Source organism: Branchiostoma lanceolatum, chromosome 19 (assembly GCF_035083965.1).
Source record: "Branchiostoma lanceolatum isolate klBraLanc5 chromosome 19, klBraLanc5.hap2, whole genome shotgun sequence".
In the NCBI taxonomy this organism is placed as follows: domain Eukaryota; kingdom Metazoa; phylum Chordata; class Leptocardii; order Amphioxiformes; family Branchiostomatidae; genus Branchiostoma; species Branchiostoma lanceolatum.
Genome location: NC_089740.1, coordinates 4,133,259 through 4,157,804, shown reverse-complemented (window position 1 = coordinate 4,157,804; position 24,546 = coordinate 4,133,259). Strand labels below are relative to the sequence as shown.

General features: G+C 40.5%; 3 protein-coding genes across 3 annotated transcripts; all 3 read left to right on the top strand.

The window, feature by feature from the left end:
• Positions 1 to 1,857: 1,857 nt before the first annotated feature.
• LOC136425878 (retinoschisin-like) lies at positions 1,858 to 7,160 on the top strand. Its single transcript, XM_066414808.1, has 6 exons — positions 1,858 to 1,930; positions 4,914 to 5,080; positions 5,501 to 5,647; positions 5,906 to 6,047; positions 6,268 to 6,452; positions 7,035 to 7,160. The coding sequence occupies exons 1-6, from the start codon at positions 1,858 to 1,860 to the stop codon at positions 7,158 to 7,160; spliced, it is 840 nt and encodes a 279-aa protein (XP_066270905.1).
• Positions 7,161 to 9,179: 2,019 nt separating this feature from the next.
• Positions 9,180 to 14,512, top strand: LOC136425876 (EGF-like repeat and discoidin I-like domain-containing protein 3). Its single transcript, XM_066414807.1, has 7 exons — positions 9,180 to 9,299; positions 9,545 to 9,686; positions 9,887 to 10,150; positions 10,417 to 10,598; positions 11,872 to 12,018; positions 12,280 to 12,421; positions 14,322 to 14,512. Exons 1-7 carry the CDS (start codon positions 9,180 to 9,182, stop codon positions 14,510 to 14,512), a joined length of 1,188 nt encoding a protein of 395 aa, XP_066270904.1.
• A 3,393-nt stretch (positions 14,513 to 17,905) lies between these two features.
• LOC136425875 (lactadherin-like) lies at positions 17,906 to 21,537 on the top strand. The gene is made up of 5 exons (XM_066414806.1): positions 17,906 to 17,936; positions 18,203 to 18,385; positions 19,202 to 19,368; positions 20,446 to 20,592; positions 21,360 to 21,537. The coding sequence occupies exons 1-5, from the start codon at positions 17,906 to 17,908 to the stop codon at positions 21,477 to 21,479; spliced, it is 648 nt and encodes a 215-aa protein (XP_066270903.1). The 3' UTR covers positions 21,480 to 21,537.
• The last annotated feature ends 3,009 nt before the right edge of the window (positions 21,538 to 24,546 follow it).

Sequence of the window (24,546 nt, the reverse complement as noted above, 5' to 3'; positions counted from 1 at the left end):
TATACATCTTGAGAAATATGATAGTGCATGGTACACACAGACACACACGCACAGACTTTCCAACGGACCTGTATAACCAATACATTGATGAAGTCTTGTTTATGCTAGTATGGTAGAATAAACGCAAAATATGAACGTTTTGTCCCTGTACTTATTTCCACTTGACGGATCAGCCTTCCTCCTCTCCACCAGTCTGTAGGGAAGTTAAATTGTTATTCAGGCCATAAAACCGCAGTTCTAGCCTACGCCCAGAAACGGACAGGGTAATTATGGCTGGGCGACAGAAAACAAAATCTCAGACAAAATATAACCAAAGAAACAGTGATATTTACAAACTTTTAGGAAAAGAAGGTGATTGCTAAGTAGTACAAACACGGATGCATAAAGGATAATATCTTTACCCCACGTTTTTTATGTTAATGCATAGATTGAATTCCCTCCTAAAGATCGTTGTTGTTATGACTTCATGACGTTAGGTTGTTGTGCAGATCCGAGTCTTCACAACAGACGTTAGGAGAAGCGCAGAGCGCCGCGTCTGGGGTGTCGCTGCTCCTTAGAGCGAGAGGTTTTTCTTTGAATTTCACTCAACCGCCCCCCCCCCCCACACACACACATGTATACACGCACACACACACTCACAAAGGTACACAAAAACACAGATGCATAAACACCTTTACACAGTGTGTCACAAACATACACACAAACACATACATACACAAACACACGCACAAGCACAGATACACGCATACATACACACACACAAATAAATAAACATTTACACGCACATACAGGCATACATACACACACACGCCTACACACAATAGCAAAGACGCACACATACACACGCACATTGTGTTGTAATACCTCTGTAATGACGTGAGGAATAACAGCTGTGTGATGAGCACAAGTCTAACTGACGGACATAACTGTATGGTCATTCGAATGCCTCTATGCACCATTCTTATCAAACCTTCACATATACGTCCCAAAAAATAAAGATGGCGACTCGATAAAAAGTCGTAAAATTCCCCTGCAACAACTTAGTACCACCGCATTAATTTTCCTTTGAATATTTCATGAGCTACGCGGAGTGTAGCCGTATACATCCTTGGCATTTAATCCTTATTCATACATCTGGAGAGATATGATAGTACATGGCACACACAGACACAGGCGCACATACTTTTTAACGGACCCGTGTAGTCAATCGATGGATGAAGTCTTGTTTATGCCATGCAGTATGGCAGATAAAACGCAAAATATGAATGTTTATCCCTGTATTTCCACTTGACGGATCATCTTTCTGTGCCATTCTCCTACCGACCAGTCTGTAGGAAAGATGAATTGTTATTCAGGCCATAAAACCGCAGTTCTGGCCTACGCCCAGAAACGGGCAGGGTAATAAAAGTTGGGCGACAGAAACAAAATTTCAGATAAAATCTAGTCAAAAAACCTACAACGCAGTAACATTTGTAGTTAACTTTTAGGAAAAGGGTGATCACTAAGTAGTAGAATCATAGATATCTAAACGACAGTAGCTTTACTCCACTTTTTGCTGTTAGTATTCTGCCTATCTCCCCTAAAACTTGTCATGGGTTTGTCCTTGTTGCTATGACTTCATGACGTTTGTTTGGTTGTTGCGTAGATCCGAGTCTTGACAACAGACGTGAGGAGAAGCGCAGAGCGCCGCGTCTGGGGTGTCGCTTGTCCGTATAGCGAGAGATTTTGCCTTTGCATTTCTGGATCTAACATCTATAAGTATGGACAAAAAAGTACGTTGACCGGGCCGGGGATATCAGTTGTCCGGCCCCGTCGCGTCTGCTCCCGTAGACTCGAAAGAACGCGCCCGTTAGAAGGATGGCTTCACGGCACGGTGTTCTCGTCAGGTTCACCGGTTTCATCATTCTCATCTCTGCAGTAGGCGTGAAAGGTAGGCACTGTCGCTATCATGGAAAAGCTGCTGTTATAAAAAAAAAGACTAGTTTGCTGTCCGCAACGACGATGACCATCAAGGCCACTATTGCATTTAGCAAGGCTCTATCTGTCGGTCTTTGTTGAGGGCTTCATTTTTGTTTTTTTTAGGTATATCAAGTTTAACTGCACAGTTACAGTACAGTTAGAGTCGATATGACTCTAAGAAATCAAAACATTAACACAAGTTTATTGCAAGATCTTGTAACTTAAAATGACTGACAGATAGTGGGTAACAAAATAGCATGTAACTACTCTAGTCTAAACATTAGCACTAAATTCTCATTTATCATTTTGGGTTCGACTTCCTGGCTTTGTAATTCTTGGCTCTGTAATGTATTGGTTTTGTGGTGTTAAGAGGAGAGTAGTTTTATTTTTTGTGTAAGAGTGGAGAAATTAGCTATGGAAGTCGATGGTCTCTTTGAACGGCTCGTTTCTTTCGTAATGGTAGAATGGGCAAATTGAAATAGATATAAAACCTTAGCTTGCCAGCATCCATACTCATGAATTATGCCAGAAAGTTTGAATGTATATATCGGTAGTTCTGGACCGTATCATAGTACATACTGACATGGTGTTGTCGGCTAAATTGTAAGAATAGAGCAGATTGGAGTATTCACTACTGTCTATTATTGATCTCCCATTCAAAAGCCTGACTCCTATAGCCTGCTAAAGATTTTTGGTGGCTATTGCTAATACAAAATAACACTTGTGAGAACTTTCATGGTTTATCAACAGCATATATCTGTAACTAGATACTGAAGATTTAAAAAAAAAAATTCTAGTCTCCGCATCGCACAAGTAAGATACAACCGGTTTTGAATGAGAGGTTTGGACCAAAATTGCTAACTGATGTGTGCTATTATACTTTGTGTACGTTAGAAACAGGCGCATGAATGTTGTAAAAAGTGATTAGACTCGACAAGCTGTCCTCAAGAAGAGGCCAGGGGTCGAGCTCTTCATAGAAATTGTTTTACTGTTCGAAATATTAAACGTATTAACAAACAGCGTTAGACTGATAATTGTAAATCAACGAATTCCAGCGGTCCAAGTGTTTAATTCTGTCTTTTTTACTGACATAAAAGTGTAAAATAAAAAACTCCTCTACATTCGTGGCGTACTACTCGTGTTGGATAAGGACAAAGCCACTGGAGCCATTATTTGGTCATTGTCATCTCGGGTTGGGTGTGCCTCCACAAGAGGTTTACTACTTTTTATAGTTTGCGCATGACTGAGTTCCCTTAGTATCTGCATATAAGGAGTTGTTGTTAGTGTGTTGGGTGTGCCCCACCTACAGGTTATGACCTTTTCAGTTCCAGCGAACACGGATAATAGACACGTCAGAACGATGTTTTAAAACATAATTCATCTGATATTCATACCGCTCACGGCGTGAAAATAACATGAGAATTTTCACTATTCGATAAAAGCAACGCAGATGAGAACTGCATAAAAAAATAACATTCGTAAAATTAGGACGTTTTTTTACCTTCTTTACATACCTTTTCCACAGAGAATTATCGCATTGTGGGAGTTCATCTATTTGATTAAACAAAAGCTAGAGTGTGATACGCAGTTTTTTTGTTTGTTTGTTTGTTTGTTTGTTCGTATTATTTGTTTGTATTGCATACCCGGTAAACCGCCTCAATGTCTAGCACACCAGGTTTGTACTGAAGAGTACAAGCTGCATATCCGGACAGATTTATATGATGCACTCACACTGTCTCGCACCGGGAAGGCCCCTACTCTTTTCGATAAGTGTGGTGGGTTCGTTTACGTGTGGCTCTCCTCAAACACGGGACCTCCTTTTAACGTCCTATCCGAAGGACCTCTCTAAAAGAAGCTAGGTAATCGTTTTCACCTGAGTGAAGTGATGAAAGTCGTGTTAAGTAGCTTTCTCAAGGGCACAACGTCAACGGGACAAATCAGGGAACCCCGGATTCGAACCCGGTACCTCTGGGTTCTGGGGCCAAACGCAACTGCGCCACCGCGACGCCACCAGCTCTAAACTATAAAACGTCTTTCTATACGATAAAGCAGTGTGATTGCAAAACTGATGCGTAAGGGTGGTTACGTCACTTGACTAATACAGATACGCGATAAAGAGATATCATCATCATTATCATCTGATTGTTACGGTCTCATGGCCTTTCTCATCCATTCACCCCTCCCTACCCTTCATTGTACTGAGCCGGTTTTCGAAAGTACAGTTAGCTCTAGACTCAGTTGATGAATGTAGGTAGTGTTTGTTTGTTTGTTTGTTTGTTTTATTTAGATCTCCATTAGTGATATACAATATGCACTATTCTTCCTGGAGTCCTAATACAAATAAATAAAATGAAACGAAAACTATACAATTGGCTAACTAAGAATTCGACAAAACAAATGTTGTGAAATCAAAAGTAAACGAGAGATGAACGTGGGAGGACAGAGGTCAACATAAGTGAAAACATAAGCTGGATGTAGTGGACGAAAAACCAGAAGTAATCATAAATTACGAATATAGGTAACTCAAATAAACTGAGCATAATATATGTAAATACAAATACTGAAGCACGATCTGCCTACACTTGCATGTCCATGTTTTGGAGCTATATACAGGAGTAACAAGAGTTATATCGACAACACCATCACTCCACAAATCCCGACTAGAAATATACCCTTCTGTCTACGGCGAAGGCAATTACAAGTTTGGACATGGGTAAACACTGACATCTTCGCCAATGGTTTCATCGAAATTTTGTAATTAAACCAACGCAGTGTCTAAGAATTAGCAACAGTAGTTTGAGGTATAACTGATCTTACATTTCTTCCCCCCTCAAATCATTGAATTGTCAGACTTCATCGATAATTATCTTATCCTTGAGGATTTTACCAAAACGTTTCGTTTTTAGTCAGTGACTTAACAAGGGCCTCAAAACTAACTTGTCCTGTTCCTCCAGCCTGTAGTGATCCACTTGGGATGGAATCTGGTGACATACCTGATGAGAGCATCACTGCATCCTCGACACATAGCCCCGGTCTCGAGCCTTACCTTGGGCGGTTAAACGGAGTCGCTGGTGGAGGCGGCTGGGTAGCCAAGTACCTGGCCATCGGACAGTGGTTGCAGGTAGGCATACAAATTCGAAAACATTAACTAAACAATCGTGTCCTGTACATTGTCTCCCTGTTGGAAAAGTGACTTTTTTCTGTCAATATATTTATCAGGTTGGCTAAATGAATCATATGTTTCTTACACTAACACCATAGAAAATGTCTACTTGGCTGACGTTTCCGTAACTCCTTAGTTTTCTTCACCATGGTAGCCTTATTGGATTATTCAACAACTTGTCGCAACACAACACTGTGATCCAAATGTCGGTCATGAAAAACTTTTAGAAGTTCTGATGCTTTGACTTGGGATTTCATGCATTTGCTGCATTAATAATTTATCACTGCATAATCAATATCCGTCAATAGGGTCTAGTTTCAGCATACATTGCTTCTTATATTGCATTCTAAAAACAACTACATGGGAATTGCCTTTCAGGTTGATTTAGGGGAAATGAAGCGCGTCATGGGCACCATCATTCAGGGTCGGCCTTCTACCGACCAGCGGGTGACGTCATACAAACTCCAGTACAGCACAGATCGGATTACTTGGACGACATATGCCGGCAGCAATGGATCAGAAATGGTATCTGAAAAAGCAAGATATCGCTTTGTTTTTATTTTCATATTAGATGAAATACCACAAAATATTTTTGTGAACATTCTAGATAGCCGAGCGATTTTGATCCATTAGCTTTATCTGCGCTATTGATAGTGTTGGTCTTTAACCGATTGTGCGAAAACTATTTGGTCATTGATAGTCTTCTAGAACAACAGCTGAACAAACTATACTATGCAAAAGAGTAGAAGAAACCCTCATCTAAAGTATCCGATTACTTTACAGGTCTTTCCAGGCAACTTCGACAGGAGTACCCCTGTCCCTAACCTACTGAACAACCCAGTTGACGCCCGTTATGTGCGTTTCGTGGTTCAGTCCTGGCTTGGGACAATCGCCATGAGGGCGGAGATTGTGGGCTGTAACACAAGTAGGTTATAAACATTAATGAGTTGTGCCTACACATTCCTAACATCTTGAAGAGGAATCTATAATTCATTCTCGTCCATAACCACTGTAGATTGGAAACGTTGAAAGATGAACGTTTCATCACGTAAGGATATAAACAATACAACATAAGTTTTTACAAGTGACATTACCAGCATTGAAACACTCTCTTTACAAATGGTTTCATCCACTTGATCCTCCAGCTGCAGTTCTCCCACCAGCCTGTCCACATATGCTTGGGATGGAATCAGGTGCCATACCTGATAGCAGCATCACTGCATCCTCGTTCCTTGACCCTAGTCACGAGCCTTACCGTGGGCGGTTAAACGGATTCGCCGGCGCAGGCGCCTGGGTACCCAAGTACAACATCATCGGACAGTGGTTTCAGGTAGGCATGCATATTCATAAACTTACCTTTTCAAGGTTGTGACTTTTCACTTAAGAATTATTCCTCTTATGCATTGTCATCAACCTTGCATCGCAATTCATGCGAACGCCGGACGTATTAATCGGCCGGAGCTCGCTGAATTTCAAAATCGCCCGAGCGTCGACCGTGTTTTCGCCGATAATGTACCCTGTCACATATTGGACGTCCGTCTAACACTAATAATAATAAATCCCCCATAAGACGGTACCACCTCTTGGACATCAAATGGAAATCGGGCGAATGCCGTCCGAGCTTCGGCCGCCCGTCGATAAGCCTATCAACGCCCGGCCGACACCTGGGCGTGTTTCGGCAGATTCTCTGCATGGCAACGTGCGACATCCGAGCCTGTGTTACTTAGATTCTTTCAACGTTTATAATGAATGTCTACTTTGAAATTAGTATTCATTTTGTGGGAAAATAAATGCTAGTACAGAAAGCCTCAGTTCATGAATATATATTTAAGACATCCAAAAAGAAACAAGAAGTAATTGTCCGCGGTGTCCACATTTCATTTATAATCAGCTATTCTCATTGAACTATTAGCCGAGCGTTGGCCGTTGCTCCGGCGAGGTACCGGCATCTGTTGTCGACCTCCGTGAGTTCAAAATTGTCGCCCAGACCTCGTTGAACTTAGGCGCAGTGACCCGCGAACGTTGGCCGAGCTGCTAAAAATCCCCCGACGCCCGCAGAATCGCCATAACGCCGGCCGTACTTTGGCTTAAAATGCCCATTTGGAGCTCGCCGACACATCAGCCGAGCTCAATTAAAATGTGACGGGGACTTAGCGAATATCTCAAAATCAGTATTTGTCAATGTGGCCTTATCTCAGCATGCAGATTATGTGTTCAACGCATATCTAGTTCTCTTCTTGCTTTGTTTTTTTTTACATCCTATAATGAAAAGCAACTATTGCCATTCAGGTGGATTTAGGGGAAATGAAGAGCGTCACAGGCACCATCATTCAGGGTCGGGTTGATCTAGCCACCCAGTGGGTGACGTCATACAAACTCCAGTACAGTACGGATCGGATTACTTGGACGACATATGCCGACAGCAATGGATCAGAAATGGTATTTGAAAAATTAAGATAAACTTTTTATAGATTAAGCAAAAAACCACGAAGTGAAAAAAAGCACCGATTTTTCATGAGCATTCATTTTTACCGGGTGGTTTTGATCCATCATTTTGATCTGCACTATTGATAATGTTCGTCTCCGGCAAGTTTTCGGAGACTGTTCAGTCATTGAATGTGATGGTGTGGAGCTAAGTAATCTATACTACATAAAAGAGAAGAAGATTCCCGTATCTAAACTATCCATTTATCTTGCAGGTTTTTCCAGGCAACGTTGACATGAGTATTCCTGTAACTAACCTACTGAACAACTCAGTTGATGCCCGTTATGTGCGTTTCGTGGTTCAGTCCCGGGTTGGGAACATCGCCATGAGGGCGGAGATTGTGGGCTGTAACACCAGTAGGTTATAAACCTGTGCCTAAATATTTCTAACATCTTTAACTGGAATCCATAATTCAATATTTGCTACAATTAATGTAGAATGGATACGTTATCAAATAAATGAAGAATGGAAAAAAATTGAATGAAAAATATACATTTCATCACGTAATGATAGAAGCAGACCGTCACGTAGTCTTTTATACATATTTTTCATATGATTTTTATTAATCTAAAACATCTCCAGATACTTACATGTCTTTTAAGATAGAATTATTTTATTGTAAGACTTCGCCGAATTGGTTAAAGAAGGGCCAGAGGTTGATGCGGTGACATAAGAGTTTTAGAAATACTAGATAAATACATAAAAAACATTAGGAACCAGGTGAACTATTTTCGAACTTGACCTTCCTTTGCAAGACCACAACACACCTACCAAAATCATGACGATCCATGAAAGGTTTCTCGAGTTATGCTCTTGACATACATATAGACCCACCCAACAGCTGAAGCAACCGAAAACATAATCTTCTCGGCGAAGATAACTTAACACAAATGTAGTCACAGGTATTTAGATTAGGAAACAGGTCTCTCTTTGCCAATGGTTTTATCTATCTGATTCTTCAGCTGCAGCTCCCCCACCAGCCTGTCCACATCTGCTTGGGATGGAATCTGGTGCCATACCTGATGACAGCATCACTGCATCCTCGTTCAAAGGCCCTGATCTCGAGCCTTACCGTGGGCGGTTAAACGGAGTTACCGGTGTAGGTGCATGGGTACCCATGGACAACACCATTGGACAGTGGTTCCAGGTAGGCATACATGTTCATGAAGTAAATAACTGTGTTATGTACATTTGCTCCTTGTCGGAATGGCTTAATCAGGTGGCTAACGTTTCAATAACTCCTTAGTTTCCTTTACGATGAGAGCCTGATTGAACTGTACCTCTCTTTCAGCAGCAGGTAACACCACCACGCGCTCATTGATATCGGCCAGAAAAAATCGTTTGGAGGTTGTGATGTTTCGACTATAGATTTTACGCATTGCTGTATTGAGAATATATTCTGAAATTATCCCTGGCCATCAATTACAATTTGGCCTAATTTCAGCATTCACAATTTGGCCTAATTTCAGCATTCACAGTATATATTTAAGAAAGAGATAGATCTGCTTTCCTATAACGAACACGTTATCAACCATTACCTTTCAGGTGGATTTAGGGGAACTGAAGCGTGTCATGGGCACCATCATTCAGGGCCGCAACACTGAAGACCAGTGGGTGACGTCATACGAAATCCAGTACAGTATAGATATGATCAATTGGACGACATATGCGGGCAGCGATGACTCTGAAATGGTATGTGAAACATGAAAATATCCGAAACAATTAATGTAACAAGAAGTTACATAAAGCATTTTTCCCCTGAATGTTTTAAATAGCAAAGGGGTTTGACTCACAAGTTTGAGCTGAGCAATTGATAATATTCTCTGGTGGGATGTAAGGAGACAGTTTGGCCATTGATAATGATAAAGATCAAGAGCTGAATGAACTACCCGGAAAAGAAAAGTAGAAATCCCCTAATTTACCTGTTTACCTTCCAGGTCTTCCCAGGCAACGTCGACAGGAGCCTCCCTGTCACGAACCTACTGAACAACCCAGTTGATGCTCGTTATGTGCGTTTTGTGCCTCAGTCCTGGCTTGGGAGCATCGCGATGAGGGTTGAGATTGCGGGCTGTAACATAAGTAAGTATGTTGTAACCCTATCTTGATTACCAAAATCAAAATCAAAATAAAGCTCTTTAATGTCACATGTGTGTCAGTGCTCCTATATGGATGTGAATCCAGGGTTCTGTCACTCGATATGGAGAACAAGATAAATGCATTCGCCACATCCTGCTGTAGAGTCATGCTGAACATTAAGCGCCTTGATCGTGTAAGTAAAGCACGAATATACAAGGCAACAAACACACAGCCTCTCATCAACAGAGTCAGGCAGCGACAACTGGGCTTTATTGGGCACGCCCTCAGGCTGCCAACAGAGGAGCCACTCAGGACATATGCCCTCTACGTCCCGACACACGGCAGAAGACGACCAGGACGTCAGAAGACGAGCTACCTGACCTACATCCAGAACCTGCTGGGAAATGCTGAAGGTGGTCCCGAGGCCATCACTGCAATGGCTACTGATCGGCGGATGTGGAGAGGACGTGTGCTGCGCAACCGACCGATGATGATGATGATGATATTGATGATGATGATGAACCCTATCTAGCTAAACTAGGCTTTTGTGGACCCTTCCACTCATTTCGGCCTAGTGTATAAGTGTGACTATATCACCAACCTAAAATACTAGTAGGTGAAGAACTGAATAGAAATGCATAGTTACGAGCATTGTACGTAGATATGCCATGGTACGAGTATAATAGATTGCATTGCTCACTTTGCCAACTGTTTCATCTACTTGATCCTCCAGCTGCAGTCCTCCCACCGTGTCCGCATCCATTTGGGATGGAATCTGGTGCCATACCTGATAACCACATCAGTGCATCCTCGTCCCATTATCTTCGTGGTCTCGAGCCTTACCGCGCGCGGTTAAACGGAGGCGATGGAGGCGCCTGGGTAGCTGGGTCCAACTCCATCGGACAGTGGTTGCAGGTAGGCATACATATTCATTAACAAAACAATCCTGTACTGCACAGTATATATACCTTTTTTCCATCCACGCCGGTCTGTCGCTAAGGTAAAGTTCCAATCACTGATGGGGTACTATGTTACCGGAGGCGCATGTGCTCCGGCGAGCCGATGCCGGAAGCCTGTGAATCTGTCCAATTGTCATACATATTTTCAAAACGATCCTCTCATTCAAATGAAATAAAATTTCTGTTAGGCATGCCCCAGATTTCAGCGTATTGAGTCGTCTAGAAAAATTAGGGAGACTCCAGCCTGGAGCCTAATGAATCCAAAGGGAAAATCAAAACCAAATAAGTGATTTTAATTGGCCGCAAAATGTACTGAAAATCCTGTTACTTTGGCAGTTTAGAGAACGTAACCGTAAAATACAACTTTTTGTCTTAGGATGATTTATATTTCGAACTAACAATATTCTTAAAATCGAAAAAAGGCCAGAAAAATTTCATGCTTTTACTTTTGAAGAACCAGATTTTATTAGCGCTTGCATCAATGAGTTAAATTGGACGCTTTTTGGTCTCGATCTAAATATTGTGTCTGCATGCATGTCATACCGCACGGACAGGGGGAGGGCGTAACCTATATTGGGTTAAACCATGCTTGAAATGTTCCATTTCACAAACAATGACGTTGGTAGCTTCTTTACATGTTGATTTACGACAGCAATATGTCAGTAAAGATGTATTGTCCAGAAAATGGCTTGTATTTCCAGAAAATAAGGTTTTTGCTCTGATGTGAGGCTAGTGCAGGTTTTCACCGGATACTTACATATCAACTCAGGTGACCCCCTGTCGAATACGCATTTTGTTCGATTTTACGTCAATCATGTCTGATCGTACGTGCTAGAACATAACTTGAATTGGAAAAAAGTCTGGGACTTTTGAGGCCTAATTCGACCACCGTGATTCGACCACCGTGGTCACTGGTTATCAAACTATTCAAAGTTTCTACCCGGTCGACGTTTCCGTAACTTTTAAATTTTCTTTCATCAGAGCCATATTGGTTAGTTTTACTCATTGCCGCAACACAACCCTTTGGCACTAAATGTCGACCAGGAAAGTCTTTGAAAGGTTGTTTTGACTTGGGATTTCATGCATTGCCGCATTGTGAATATATCACAGCATAATCCATATCCGTCAATATATGGTCTAGTTTTAGCATACAAGAGATACTTACATCTTCTGCCTCCTTGATTCTTATTTTACATTCTAAAACGAACTACATGTTAATTGCCTTTCAGGTGGATTTAGGTGAAATGAAGCGCGTCATGGGCACCATCATTCAGGGTCGGCCTAATATCGACCAGCGAGTGACGTCATACAAGCTCCAGTACAGCAAAGATCGGATTACATGGACGACATATGCCGGCAGCGATGGATCAGAAATGGTGTGTAAACATTCAGATATCATTATGTTTTTATTTCTAGATTAAACAAAATACCACAATGCTTTTATTTTTTTCTAAACATTATACATAACAGAGTGGTTTTAATCCATAAGTTTCATCTGCGTTGTTGATAGTGTGGGTCTTGGACGGATTGTATAGATACTACTTCGTCATTGATGGTGATAAAGATCTTATTTTAGATCTAGAGCTATACAAAAGAGTAGAAGAAACTCTCATCTAAAGTATCTATTTATCTGCTAGGTTTTTCCAGGCAATGTCGACAGAAGCAACCCTGTCACTAACCTGCTGAACAACTCAGTTGATGCCCGTTATGTGCGTTTCGTGGTTCAGTCCTGGTATGGGCACATCGCGATGAGGGCGGAGATTGTGGGCTGTAACATAAGTAAGTTTTAACCTTGTCCAGATGTGGCCATATATAACATCTTCAGCTTGAATACTTAATTCATTCTTTTCCATAATCAATGCAAAATTGAAAATTTTGAAGATAAACGTAAGGATGGGAACAGATTGGTAGTAGTCTTTTATGAACCATCAGAGTCATTGTATTGGGAGAACACATCGATTTGCTGAAACAAAGCCAAGGAATGCGCAGCTATAAGATGTGTAAAGCTTGTTTAGTACAACCAGCAGCTTGGCTGAGAGAATGGTGTGTACGGATGGTTAGGTCGTTTAACTAATCCAGAAAAATATTTAATAAACTATAGACAAATAAAGTTCATGGTATGGTATGGTTAACTGGGAAACTGTCTCTTTACTTATTGTTTCAAATATTTGATCTGTCAGCTTTAGGTGAGTAAATTGTGGAAGTCAACACAGTCTTCCCTGGCCTGCCTGTCCACATCCACTAAGAATGGGATCTGTCGCCATGCCTGATAGTAGCGTCACTGCATCCTTTAATTATAGTCATAATCCCTGCCAACATGCAAATGTTGTTAGGAGTATTTAAAATTCGAAAATTAGTTTCCATTGGTTTCATCCTCTTAATCGACTGCTAGTATGTAAAGACAAAAAGCTTTGCTGTATATCGTGATCTCCAAGCAGATCCACGCCGGGCGCGAAAATCGTAGTATGCTAGCCAGAGAAGGTCCAGTCAGCCAGAGAGGGTTCGGGCTGATGAACCCTCTCTGGCTGACTGGACCTTCTCTGGCTAGCATACTACGATTTTCGCGCCCGGCGTGGATCTGCTTGGAGATTAGTATATCGTACGTAAGGTAGATATGTCGAAAACATGAAAATTGGTATGATTTAGGAACAAATTATTGAATATTTCGGAAAAACAAAATGTGGACTTAAAAGGCCAATTGTTTGTATTTCCATAATATGTTCATGACTTTTCAAAAGTAAATTTAAAGTATTGCGGAAACCTCGAACCAATATAGAGTCAAAGACTTGTTATAAACCGTAATTTGTGTCAAAATTTGAAGCGCTGTAGATGACAATCGCTTATTTGTTGCTTCACCTTTAGACCAAGTATACGCAATTCTACCAGCAACGTTCTATTCAAGGGATTTGTGCAGAATGAGGGTTTTATTCGCCTGTCACAGGGTTGTCTTTTCTTTAAAATTTGATGAAAAATGAGATTTTGAATCATGTTTAAGACACAATGCACGACAAAGTATAACGGTAGTAATATGATTCAACTTTATATCAAAGGATAACCCTTGGTAATTTGCATAAGATAAGTTATTCAGCAGGCTGTTGCCTTGTGTCGTTGCTTTTTGATTTTACCTAAAAGTAGGCCACATATTGAAATTGTACAGATATAACATTTCGAACTATTATAGAAGCTCTAAAAGTGTCAAGGTAAGATCTTATCTTTATGGAGAAGTAATCTTACTTATTGTCTATGTAATGCATGCTGGTTAGAGTCTCGAGTCTTTCGTTAGTTCTGTGTCTTTTCCTTGAATATATCACATATTTCGCGAATGTATTGATGGACAAAGTTTTTGGCTCTTTGCAATTGATATAACAAACATTCCAACTTGATATTTTTTTCCAAAATCACAACATTATCTTTACACATTGGTGCACATTTGACAAGTTCACCAATGATATTCCCCTCTAGGCGTAAAAATGACGTGAGAAATGCCATTATATCAACGCAGTGTCTTAACATCTGTAACATTACCTTTAAAGCAGAATATAAATGATCTTACATTTCTTTTCCGCAAAAATGATTCTTATGTGAGATTTCATCCTCAGTCTTAGGGGTTTCAATAAACGTATTCCCTTTAATTTGTGACTTAACGAGGGCATCAAAACTAACTTGTCCTATCCCGTAGACTGTAGTGATCCACTTGGGATGGAATCTGGTGCCATACCTGATGATAGCATCACTGCATCCACGGTCTTTGATATTGGCTTTGAGCCTTACTACGGGCGGATAAACGGAGTCGCTGGTGGAGGCGCTTGGTTACCCCTGTATGACGGCATCGGACAGTGGCTGCAGGTAACTAGGCCTGCATCTTCATAAACTTACCAACCATATTCTATATACGTTTGTGAATATTAGACGTCCAGGTAACGTGAAAGAAGAAATAGTTGAGTCTTTACTACTGGATTACTAAAGCGTCTGAGATCAAAATTCAGTAATTCAGTATTAAAGACTACTTCCATGTTCTATGTATAATGATTAAAAGACCTTTATTGCACGTTTATGCTCTGATGAGTTAAGTACAGGTCATGATGACAAGTAGAAATATAGTAACAGTGATAACAAAAATGTGATATCTACATCTAAATACTAATCAATACCGCTATGTACATGTTCAATTTCTTCTCGCTTCAACTTAAGGCGATTGTAAATGTCTGAGCATATAGGGTTTATGAGATATGACTTGTCTAGTTTCATTAGGAACACAACTTTTTCTAAGCTATCTAAATAACGAAAACTAGGAAACATATCTTGTATACAATTTAAGAGGATATTCCTCTCATAGTTGTATAGTGTACAATCTCCATGTTGGAAAAGTGATTATTTTCTGCCAAGACGTTCACCAGCTTGGTGAATAATAGAAAATTTAGAGGTTCTGTTAAGACAACCTTAAAAAGATATACCTGGCCAAAGATTCGGTACCTTATTAGTTTCCTTCATCAGAGGATCCTGATTTGACTTTGCTTCTTTCCAAAGCTACAACATACGGGCCCAAATGTCGGCCGGGAAAATTTCGAGAGGGTGATATATTGATTTGAAATTCCATGCATTTGCTGCATTGAGAAAATAAGTATCCTTCAATGCGGCATAATTTCAACATAAAGAGTATTTCTCAATATATAGTTTGATCTACGATCTACTCATCTTGTTTCTTATTTGGAGTTTTATAATGAAAAAAATATTTCCTTTCAGATTGATTTAGGTGAAATGAGGAACGTTACAGGCACCACCACTCAGGGTCGCCACACTGCCGCCCAGTGGATGACGTCATACAAACTTCAGTACAGTACAAATCGTATTACTTGGACGACGTATTCCGGCAGCGATGGATCAGAAATGGTATTCTTAGATTTAAAATATCCGTTTTCTTATTTCTAGATTAAACAAAATGCCACGAAGGGACCAAAACCATTAATTGTGTTCTAAACATTTTTTAGTAATTTGATCCATTACTTAGATTTGCACTATCGATATTGTAAGTCTGGGACGGAATTTAAGGACCTTTAGGTCATTGATAGTGATGAAAATCTAGAGCTGAATAAAGTATGCTATGCATATGATGTTAATGTTGAAAAAAGCCTCACATGAATTATCCGTATAATTTTTAGGTCTTTCCAGGTAATTTCCACAAATCCAACCCTGTCACGAACCTACTGGAAAACCCAATTGATGCCCGTTATGTGCGTTTCGTGGTTCAGTCCTGGGAGTGGCACGCCGCCATGAGGGTGGAGATTTTGGGCTGTAACACAAGTAGGTTTTACCCAGGGTTGAATTTTCGAGTTGAATTTTTATTTTGTTCTTTTCCAGTATCAATGCAATGGAAATATTCAAGGATAACCATCACGTAAGGGTTGGAAAATGAAGCCACGTAGTCTTTTCTAGTAAAACATCATTGGGTGTTACATTTCTTTCCCACAAGGATTACTGTAGTTGGAGAATTCATCAAGAAGCAACAAAAACCCAGATTTAAATGAGCAGCTATAAAGGGTGAACATTGAATATAACCCGCCGTGGCTGTCCAGAAAGTGTGAAATGGAACGAAATCGAACGAAATAAAACGAAATCGAACGAAATGGAAGCTCTGCGCTGCGTCATTTCGTTCAATGTCGTCCATGTCGTCCATTTCGTTCCATTTCGCACTTTCTGGAGACCGCACTGCCGTAGGACTGAAATTGTTATGGGGGGGGGGGGGTCGTAATGCACCCAAATAGTAGTGCAGAGTAGTGCAGTGTACTGTCAAGCATTGTAGATGGGAAACAGCACTCTTTATACCAATAGTTTCATCTACTTGATCCACCAGCTGCAATCCCCCCAGCCTGTCCATATTTGCTTGGCATGGAATCTGGTGCCATACCTGATGACAGCATCACTGTATCCTCGATCTATAGCCCTGAATATGAATCTTACCGTGGGCGGTTGAATCAAGGCCCCTGGGTAGCCAAATACAACATCATCGGACAGTGGTTGCAGGTAAGCATACTTCTTATAAATGACATAGCCTTACATTATTTCCATTTTGGTCACCGTATTTTAAAATCATTTTGGGTTCTTAAAGGAAAGCTTCACAAAAAACTGAAAATGCTACTATGATATGCTTAATATATTCCAAAGACAAATTCTTACTTCAAGTTGTTTCACATAAGTCCGTCATCGTTTTGGGATCTTCCACCATTTGCAACTTATGTCGTGCTGACGCCTTCTCACCTGATAATTATGGTATACTGAACACTGACGTCATATAATTCAATCATCAGGTGAAAAATTTAGAACACTGACGTCATATAATTCAATTATCAGGTGAGAAGAAGTCAGCACGGCATAAGTTGCAAACGGTGGAAAATCCAAGAACTATGACGGACTTGTGTGAAACAACTTGAAATAAGAACTTGGCTTTAGCATAGCATAGTAGGATTTCCAATTTTTTGTGTAGCATTAAAACGATTTACGTGGCCGACATTTCGGTAACAGCTCATTATAATTTTTCATGATGGAGGCATGATTGGTCTGTAACACTTCATCACGGTCCAAACTTTTAATCTGGAAAATTTATGAAGGTTGTAATGTTTTTGCCTGGGATTTCATGCATTTGTTACACTGAGAATATATCGGAACCCGTCAATGTACCCTTTTTAAGCATACAGAGTACCAGTATGTCTTCAAGAGTTAGATCTCTATCTCCTCGCTTTTTATTCATCATTGCTTTACAGGTGGATTTAGGGGAAATGAAGCGCGTCATGGGCACCATCATTCAGGGCCGGGGTATAGCTCAGTGGGTGACGTCATACAAACTCCTCTACAGCACAGATCGGATTACTTGGACGACCTATGCCAACAGCAATGGTTCAGAAATGGTAACTTCACAATAAAAATGCCAATTGCTACAAGAGAGTGGGAATTTGTTTTTTTCTTAAAAATGTTGTTTAGCTTTCCCACAGAGTTATATCAAATTCCTTATGAGTTTGACTTTAGTTATGTAAAAATGTTTGTTCCGGAATGAATGTCCGGATACTATTTGGTTATTTATTGTGCTCAAGGGCTGAAAGATATACTATACAGAACAGAAGAAAATTCCGTCCTCTAACTAGTTTGTTTACCTTTCAGGTTTTTCCAGGCAACGTCGACAGGAGCACCCCTGTCACGAACCTACTGAACAACTCAGTTGATGCCCGTTATGTGCGTTTCGTGGTTCAGTCCTGGTTTTATCAAGTCACCATGAGGGTGGAGATTGTGGGTTGTAACACAAGTAGGTTTCCACCCAGATGAGATGTACAAAAATAGTGACGGTATCTTTAAGTGCATCATTTTCCTTTAATCTTAGTCATGATCCCTGCCAACACGCGAGTATAGTTACGATTATTGTAAACTCGACAGCCAGTGCTGTGATCCACCAGTTTCCTTAACGTAACTTAAACAATAGTGCTAGAATATGTTCCAACTAAACTAGATGCATCATGTTTACCTTGGCGATTACTATCACGGACTTTTTCTTCTCTTCTGCTTGATTTCCAGGCGTGTGTGTTGACCCGCCGACCCAAGCCAACACTACCGGGCCCGTGTGCGAATTTCCTTATCTTCCGGGGGAGAACTGCACATACCCGTGTTCCCCGGGATATCACGTCACTTCCGGTGACGTCATAACCAGAACATGCACGGCAAATTGGTCATGGACTGAGTCGGATGTTTTTTGCCAAGGTACGAATTAAAATAGAACATAATTGCTTGACGAAATATATGTTTTTCGAGAAATTTTTGTACAAAATTCGTGCCAAAATTTGTACAGGAATATTAGTTATGTACTTGAAAAAAAAGCTCTGTTGCATATTTTATATAAGGAAGATATGTTGAAAACATGAAAATTGGTATAATTTAGGACGGTTACGAACAAATTCTTTGGTATTTCGGAAAAAGTAAATGTGGGCCTAAAATACTATCTTCTTTGCCTTTCCATAATGGCTTTTCAAAATTAAATTTGTGTTTAGGTAACCTTGAACAGATGTAACATTTAAGGCGTGTTATAAAACGTAATTTGTGCCAAACTTGGAGGCTCTGTAAGTGGAAATCTGGTAGTTGTTTTGGCTTGAAGTTTAGACCGAGTATACATAATTCTACCTATAAAAGAATGAATGTTTTCAGAATCGGGGTTATCCTCGGAAGCTGGTAATTGTTTTTAAATTTGATGAAGGATGGGATTTTGAGCCATATTTAAGATACACGAGAAAGTGTAACGGTAGTAATGTAACTTAACTTCATGACAAAGGTCACATAACAATGTAATATTTCAGCAATGATCCTATTGTTCTCGGCGTAAAAAAATAAAATGATAAATTTAGTTATTATACTAACGCATTGCGTAAACCACAGTAACATTACCTTTTAGGTAAAACATAACTGATGTTTTTTCCTCGGGAATCATTGTTCGTGAGACATTTCTTTTTCTTGGGGCTTATGTGAAACGTACTCTATTTACTACTCTAAAGCCTTTTTGCTTTTCTTTTCCTGTTCTCCTAGCCTGTAGTGATCCTCTTGGGATGGAGTCCGGTGCCATACCTGATGAAAGCATCACCGCATCTTCCTTCCTTAGTCCTGACGGCAACCCTCACTTTGGTCGGTTAAACGGAGTTGCTGGTAGAGGCTGCTGGATAGCCTTGTACAGCACAGTCGGGCAGTGGTTTCAGGTAGGCATACATTTTTTTATAAATTAACAATAGTGTTCGCTCACTGTTGGAAAAGTGTCTTCATCCTGTTAATACGTTCATCATGTTGGTAAATCTCAGGAATTTAGCTGTTCTTACAACAACCTTAAAACGACGACTTAACCGAGGTTAAGGGAACTCCTCAGTTTCATTCACTGGTGCATACCCAATGCCACAACACCACCCTGTGGTCACAAATGTCGGCCACGAACATCTTTTCCATGTCTAGATTATTTTTACTTTACATTTCATGCATTGAAAATATCTCACGGCTTGATTAATGTCCGTCAATATTGTATAATGTTTGCATGCATGTTAATCTTTGGAAGAAAGCATTGTAATGATATAGATAAATCTGATATATTTATGATATATATATATATTCTTTCTTTCTTTCTTTATTTCGGGCATAAAAACAAACCCATAGGAACACAATACACATTTAAAAGAGCTATAGACTTACCTAATTGGTAGAGTGTTCGCCTTGCATACGGTAGGTCGTGAGTTCGAACCCCGGCCGGGTCATACCAAAGACTCTAAAAATGGTACATACTTCTTTCTCTGCTTAGCACTCAGCATTTGGGAAAGAGTATGGAAGTTAAACACACACATCACTTCCAGTGGACCAGCCCCCTGCTGTAGTGGCTTACAATTGTGTGGCCCAAGGGCTTCGAATGGGAAATGGGCGCCCCCCTACGCATCTTCGATGCATGGGACCACTTTAACTTTTTCTTTTTATAGACTTACCACAAACACCAAATGACATACAAACACAAAGAGGTTTTAAAACCAAACTAGATGCACAATAGGCCGTACACATTACGGAAATATGAGTTCCTGTAGTAGATGTCAGACACTAACAGGTTCCTGATCAAACGATTCTCTGACAAGCGTAATCTATTTAAAAAAGAATAGCATACCCTCCTTCGCCTACATTCGAAAGTGTCGGTCAAGAAGTGTACAAACATTCCACTAGCACTGCACCGTCGTGGAAGAATCATGATAGATTCTTCATATATATATTCTATAACAAAAAATGCAATATTTTTTGCTTTTCAGGTGGATCTAGGGGAAATGAAGCGCGTCACGGGCACCATCATTCAGGGTCGCCCTTCTTACGACTACTGGGTGACGTCGTACAAACTCCAGTACAGTACAGATCGCATAACTTGGACGACATATGCCAGGAACAATGGATCAGAAATGGTATCAACTCAAGATGTCACTTTGTTTGTATATTTAGATTAGAAAAATAGCACAAAGCATTAGTTTTTCCTGAACATTTTATATATACTAGAGCGATTTTGATCCATTGATTCTATTCGCACTACTGCTAGAGTTGGTCTTGGACAGATTCTACAGAAACAATTTGGTCATTGACAGTGACGAAAATCTTCTTCTTTCAGATGAAGAGCTCAGTAAACTGTACTATACAGAAGTCTGAAAGGCCATGAAACTATTTGATCAGTGAAACCTAGAATTAACGTGATACACTTTACAAGTTGACTGATAGTGATAAAGATCTAGAGCTAAATAATCTAAACTATACAGAATAGTAGAAGAAACCCTCATCTAAAGAATCAATTTACTTCCAGGTCTTTCCGGGCAACGTCGACAAGAATACCCCTGTCACTAACCTACTGAACAACCCAGTTGATGCCCGTTATGTGCGTTTCGTGGTTCAGTCTTGGAATCTGAACATCGCCATGAGGGCGGAGATTGTGGGCTGTAACACCAGTAGGTCACAAACCTGAATGAACTGTGGCTTAACATTGAATTTCTTAAAATCTTTAACTGAAATCTAGAATTCATTCTTACCATGAATAATTCATGTAGAATGGAAGCGTTGAAAGATGAACTTGTCATCACGTAACGATGGGAACAATACAGGATAAGTTGTTAAAATGAAGTTACCAACATCGTAAATGGGAAACACTCTCTTAGCTAATGGTATCACCTACTTGATTCCCCAGCTGCAGTCGTCCCAGCCTGTCCACATCTACTTGGGATGGAATCTGGTGCCATACCTGATGACAAGATCACTGCATCCTCGACCCTTGAACCTAACGCTGCGCCGTACCTTGGGCGGTTAAACGGAGTTGCTGGTAGAGGCTGCTGGATAGCCTATTACCACACAGTTGGGCAGTGGTTTCAGGTAGGAATACATCTTCATAAACTAAACAGTAGTGATCTGTAAATTACCTCAGGAATTTAGCTGTTCTTACGGCAACTTTAAAACGACGACTTAACCGGGGTTTAGGGAACTCCTCAGTTCCCTTCACCAGGGCACACTCAATGCCACAAAACCACCCTCTGGTCCCAAATATCGGCCACGAACGTCTTTTCCATGTCTAGATCTTTTTGCTTTACATACATTTTATGCATTTTCTGTATGGAGAATATCTCCCTGCTCGATCAATATCCGTCAATATGGTCTAATTTCTGCATGCATGTAAATCTTTGGAAGAAAGCATTGTACTGACATAAATCTGCTATATCTATAATATATTTTTTTGCTTTTCAGGTTGATCTAGGGGAAATGAAGCGCGTCATGGGCACCATCATACAGGGTCGCCCCACCTACAACTACTGGGTGACGTCGTACAAACTCCAGTACAGCACACATCGGAGTACCTGGACGACATATGCCGGAATCAATGGATCAGAAACGGTATGTGAAAAATCAATGTATAACTTTGTCTTTACATTTAGATTAAACTAAATACAGCAAAGCATTTTTTTCCTGTACATATTATATAGCAGAGCAATTTTGATCCATTAGTTTTATTAACGCTACTCTACGTGTTGATCATGAACATTTTGTTTGATAAAAGTGTTAAGATCTTCTTCTAGATCTAGAGCTGATTAAACTTAACCATACAGAAGTATCCGTTTACCTTCTAGGTCTTTCCGGGCAACGTCAACCGGTTCACCGCTGTCACGAACCTACTGAACAACTCAGTTGATGCCCGTTATGTGCGTTTCGTGGTTCAGTCTTGGCTTGGGAGCATCGCGATGAGGGCGGAGATTGTAGGCTGTAACACCAGTAGGTTATAAATATGGATGAGATATGCTTCAACATTCCTAACATCTTTAAGTGGATTCTGGAATCCAATGCTTTCCAAAATCAAAGTAGAATGGAAATGCTGAAAGATGAACGTTTCATCACGTAAGGATAAGTTACCAGCACTGTAACTAGGAAACACTCTCTTAGCTAATGGTATTACCTACTTGGTTACCCAGCTGCAGTCGTCCCAGCCTGTCCACATCTGCTTGGGATGGAATCTGGTGCCATACCTGATGACAGCATCACTGCATCCTCGTTGAACAGTCAAAGTCCGTTTTACGACCCTTACTACGGGCGACTAAATGGAGTCGCTGGTGGAGGTGCCTGGATACCCGGGTTAAGCACAATTGGGCAGTGGTTGCAGGTTGGCATTCCCCTTCATAAAAAAACACCATCCTGTTCTGTAAATTATCTCCCGGTTGTATAAAGAGATTTCAAACTCTACAACAGGATAAAATTCGGAGATTTATTTCCGGACGTTTCGAGTGACATCCATCACTCTTTTTCAGCGTCACCAAAATGAACTAGCAGAACTAACCAGTACTTATTTACAATAACTAGAAAAAACGGTTTTACATGGCAAATCACACAGTCATGCATAAGAGGTATTGAAATGTAAAACAAGATGGGAAGGTTCCTATGGTAAGACAACACCATAGGAACAGCTATTGTCCTTTGTGTGTGTGGGGGGGGGGGGTCCCAGGTACCGGAGAGTTCTACGCGGAGTCCCCCCTTCCTGTTTAAGGTGGGTTTGTAGATCTTCTCGTAGATGGCCTCCCTGATTCCGCGTTCGTACCATCGTGGTTCACGATCCAGGACGTCCGTTGTCTCCAGTCTCTTCAGTTGTAGAGTTTGAAATCTCTTTATATATTGTTTACCTGGATGTCTAACCTTCACAAACATATCTCACCGTTTGAAACGTGACTGTTTTATTTCAAGACGTTCAACAGTCTGCTGAATGAAAGAAATATAGGGTTCTTACAACACATAACCATAAACATATTAACATGGCAGAATTTAGTAACTCCTCAGTTTCCTTCCTCGGGGGAGCCTGGTAAGAATGTACTTCTCCGTACAGCAACGCCACCATGCGGCCCGAATTATCAGCCAGTAAAATTTCTTCGAAGTTGTGATGTTATGACCAGTAATTTCATTGTATTTGCTAAATCTCACTGCCAAATCAGACTACATCAATTAAGCCTAATTTCAGCATACAGAGTGTGTCTTCGAGACATAGTCAGACTTGCTCTTCTTTCTTCTTATTTTGTATTCTATAGCATTTATCATTATATATTATACTATTCTATAAGTACAAAAATCATCTTCATGCGTATTGTCTTTAGGTGGATTTAGGTGAGATGAAGCGCGTCATGGGCACCATCATTCAGGGTCGCCCCAATCACGACCAGTGGGTGACGTCATACAAACTCCAGTACAGTACAGATCGGATTACTTGGACGACATATGCCGGCAGCAATGGATCAGAAATGGTATCTGAAAAATCAAAATATCACTTCGTCTTTATTTCTTTATTAAACAAAATACCAAAAGGCATTAAATTTTCCTGAGCATTTGATATAGCAGAGCGGTTTTGATAAATTATTTTATCTGTACTATTGATATTGTAAGATGATTTTACAGCAACCATTCGGTCATTGATAGTGATAAAAAACTTCTTATTCTAGATCAAGAGCTCAGTAATTTTTACTATAATTTCTATTCTATGCTGTACTATGCTGTACTACATGCCATACCATGCCATACCATGCCATGCCATGCCATGCCATGCCATGCCATGCCATGCCATGCCATGCCATGCCATACCATACCATACCATACCATACCATACCATACCATACCATACCAAGTCTGAGCAGACTATAAAAAAAACTCATCTAAATTATCTGTTTACCATCCAGGTCTTTCCAGGCAGCGTTGACAGGCATACCCCTGTATCGAACCCATTGAGCAACTCAGTTGATGCCCGTTATGTGCGTTTCGTGGTTCAGGCCTGGGCTGGAGACATCGCCATGAGGGCGGAGATTCTGGGCTGTAACACTAGTAGGTTATAAACCTAGAGTACTGTGAATGCA

Coding starts and splice junctions, on each gene's coding strand:
- LOC136425878 (XM_066414808.1), top strand. CDS start 1,858: ATGGCTTCACGGCACGGTGTTCTCGTCAGGTTCACCGGTTTCATCATT. Junction 1,931..4,913: donor CTCTGCAGTAGGCGTGAAAG/GTAGGCACTGTC, acceptor CTGTTCCTCCAG/CCTGTAGTGATCCACTTGGG. Junction 6,453..7,034: donor TCATCGGACAGTGGTTTCAG/GTAGGCATGCAT, acceptor TTGAACTATTAG/CCGAGCGTTGGCCGTTGCTC.
- LOC136425876 (XM_066414807.1), top strand. CDS start 9,180: ATGGGCACCATCATTCAGGGCCGCAACACTGAAGACCAGTGGGTGACG. Junction 10,151..10,416: donor TCGGCGGATGTGGAGAGGAC/GTGTGCTGCGCA, acceptor TTGATCCTCCAG/CTGCAGTCCTCCCACCGTGT. Junction 10,599..11,871: donor CCATCGGACAGTGGTTGCAG/GTAGGCATACAT, acceptor ATTGCCTTTCAG/GTGGATTTAGGTGAAATGAA.
- LOC136425875 (XM_066414806.1), top strand. CDS start 17,906: ATGAGGGTGGAGATTGTGGGTTGTAACACAA. Junction 17,937..18,202: donor GATTGTGGGTTGTAACACAA/GTAGGTTTCCAC, acceptor CTTGATTTCCAG/GCGTGTGTGTTGACCCGCCG. Junction 18,386..19,201: donor GTCGGATGTTTTTTGCCAAG/GTACGAATTAAA, acceptor CTGTTCTCCTAG/CCTGTAGTGATCCTCTTGGG.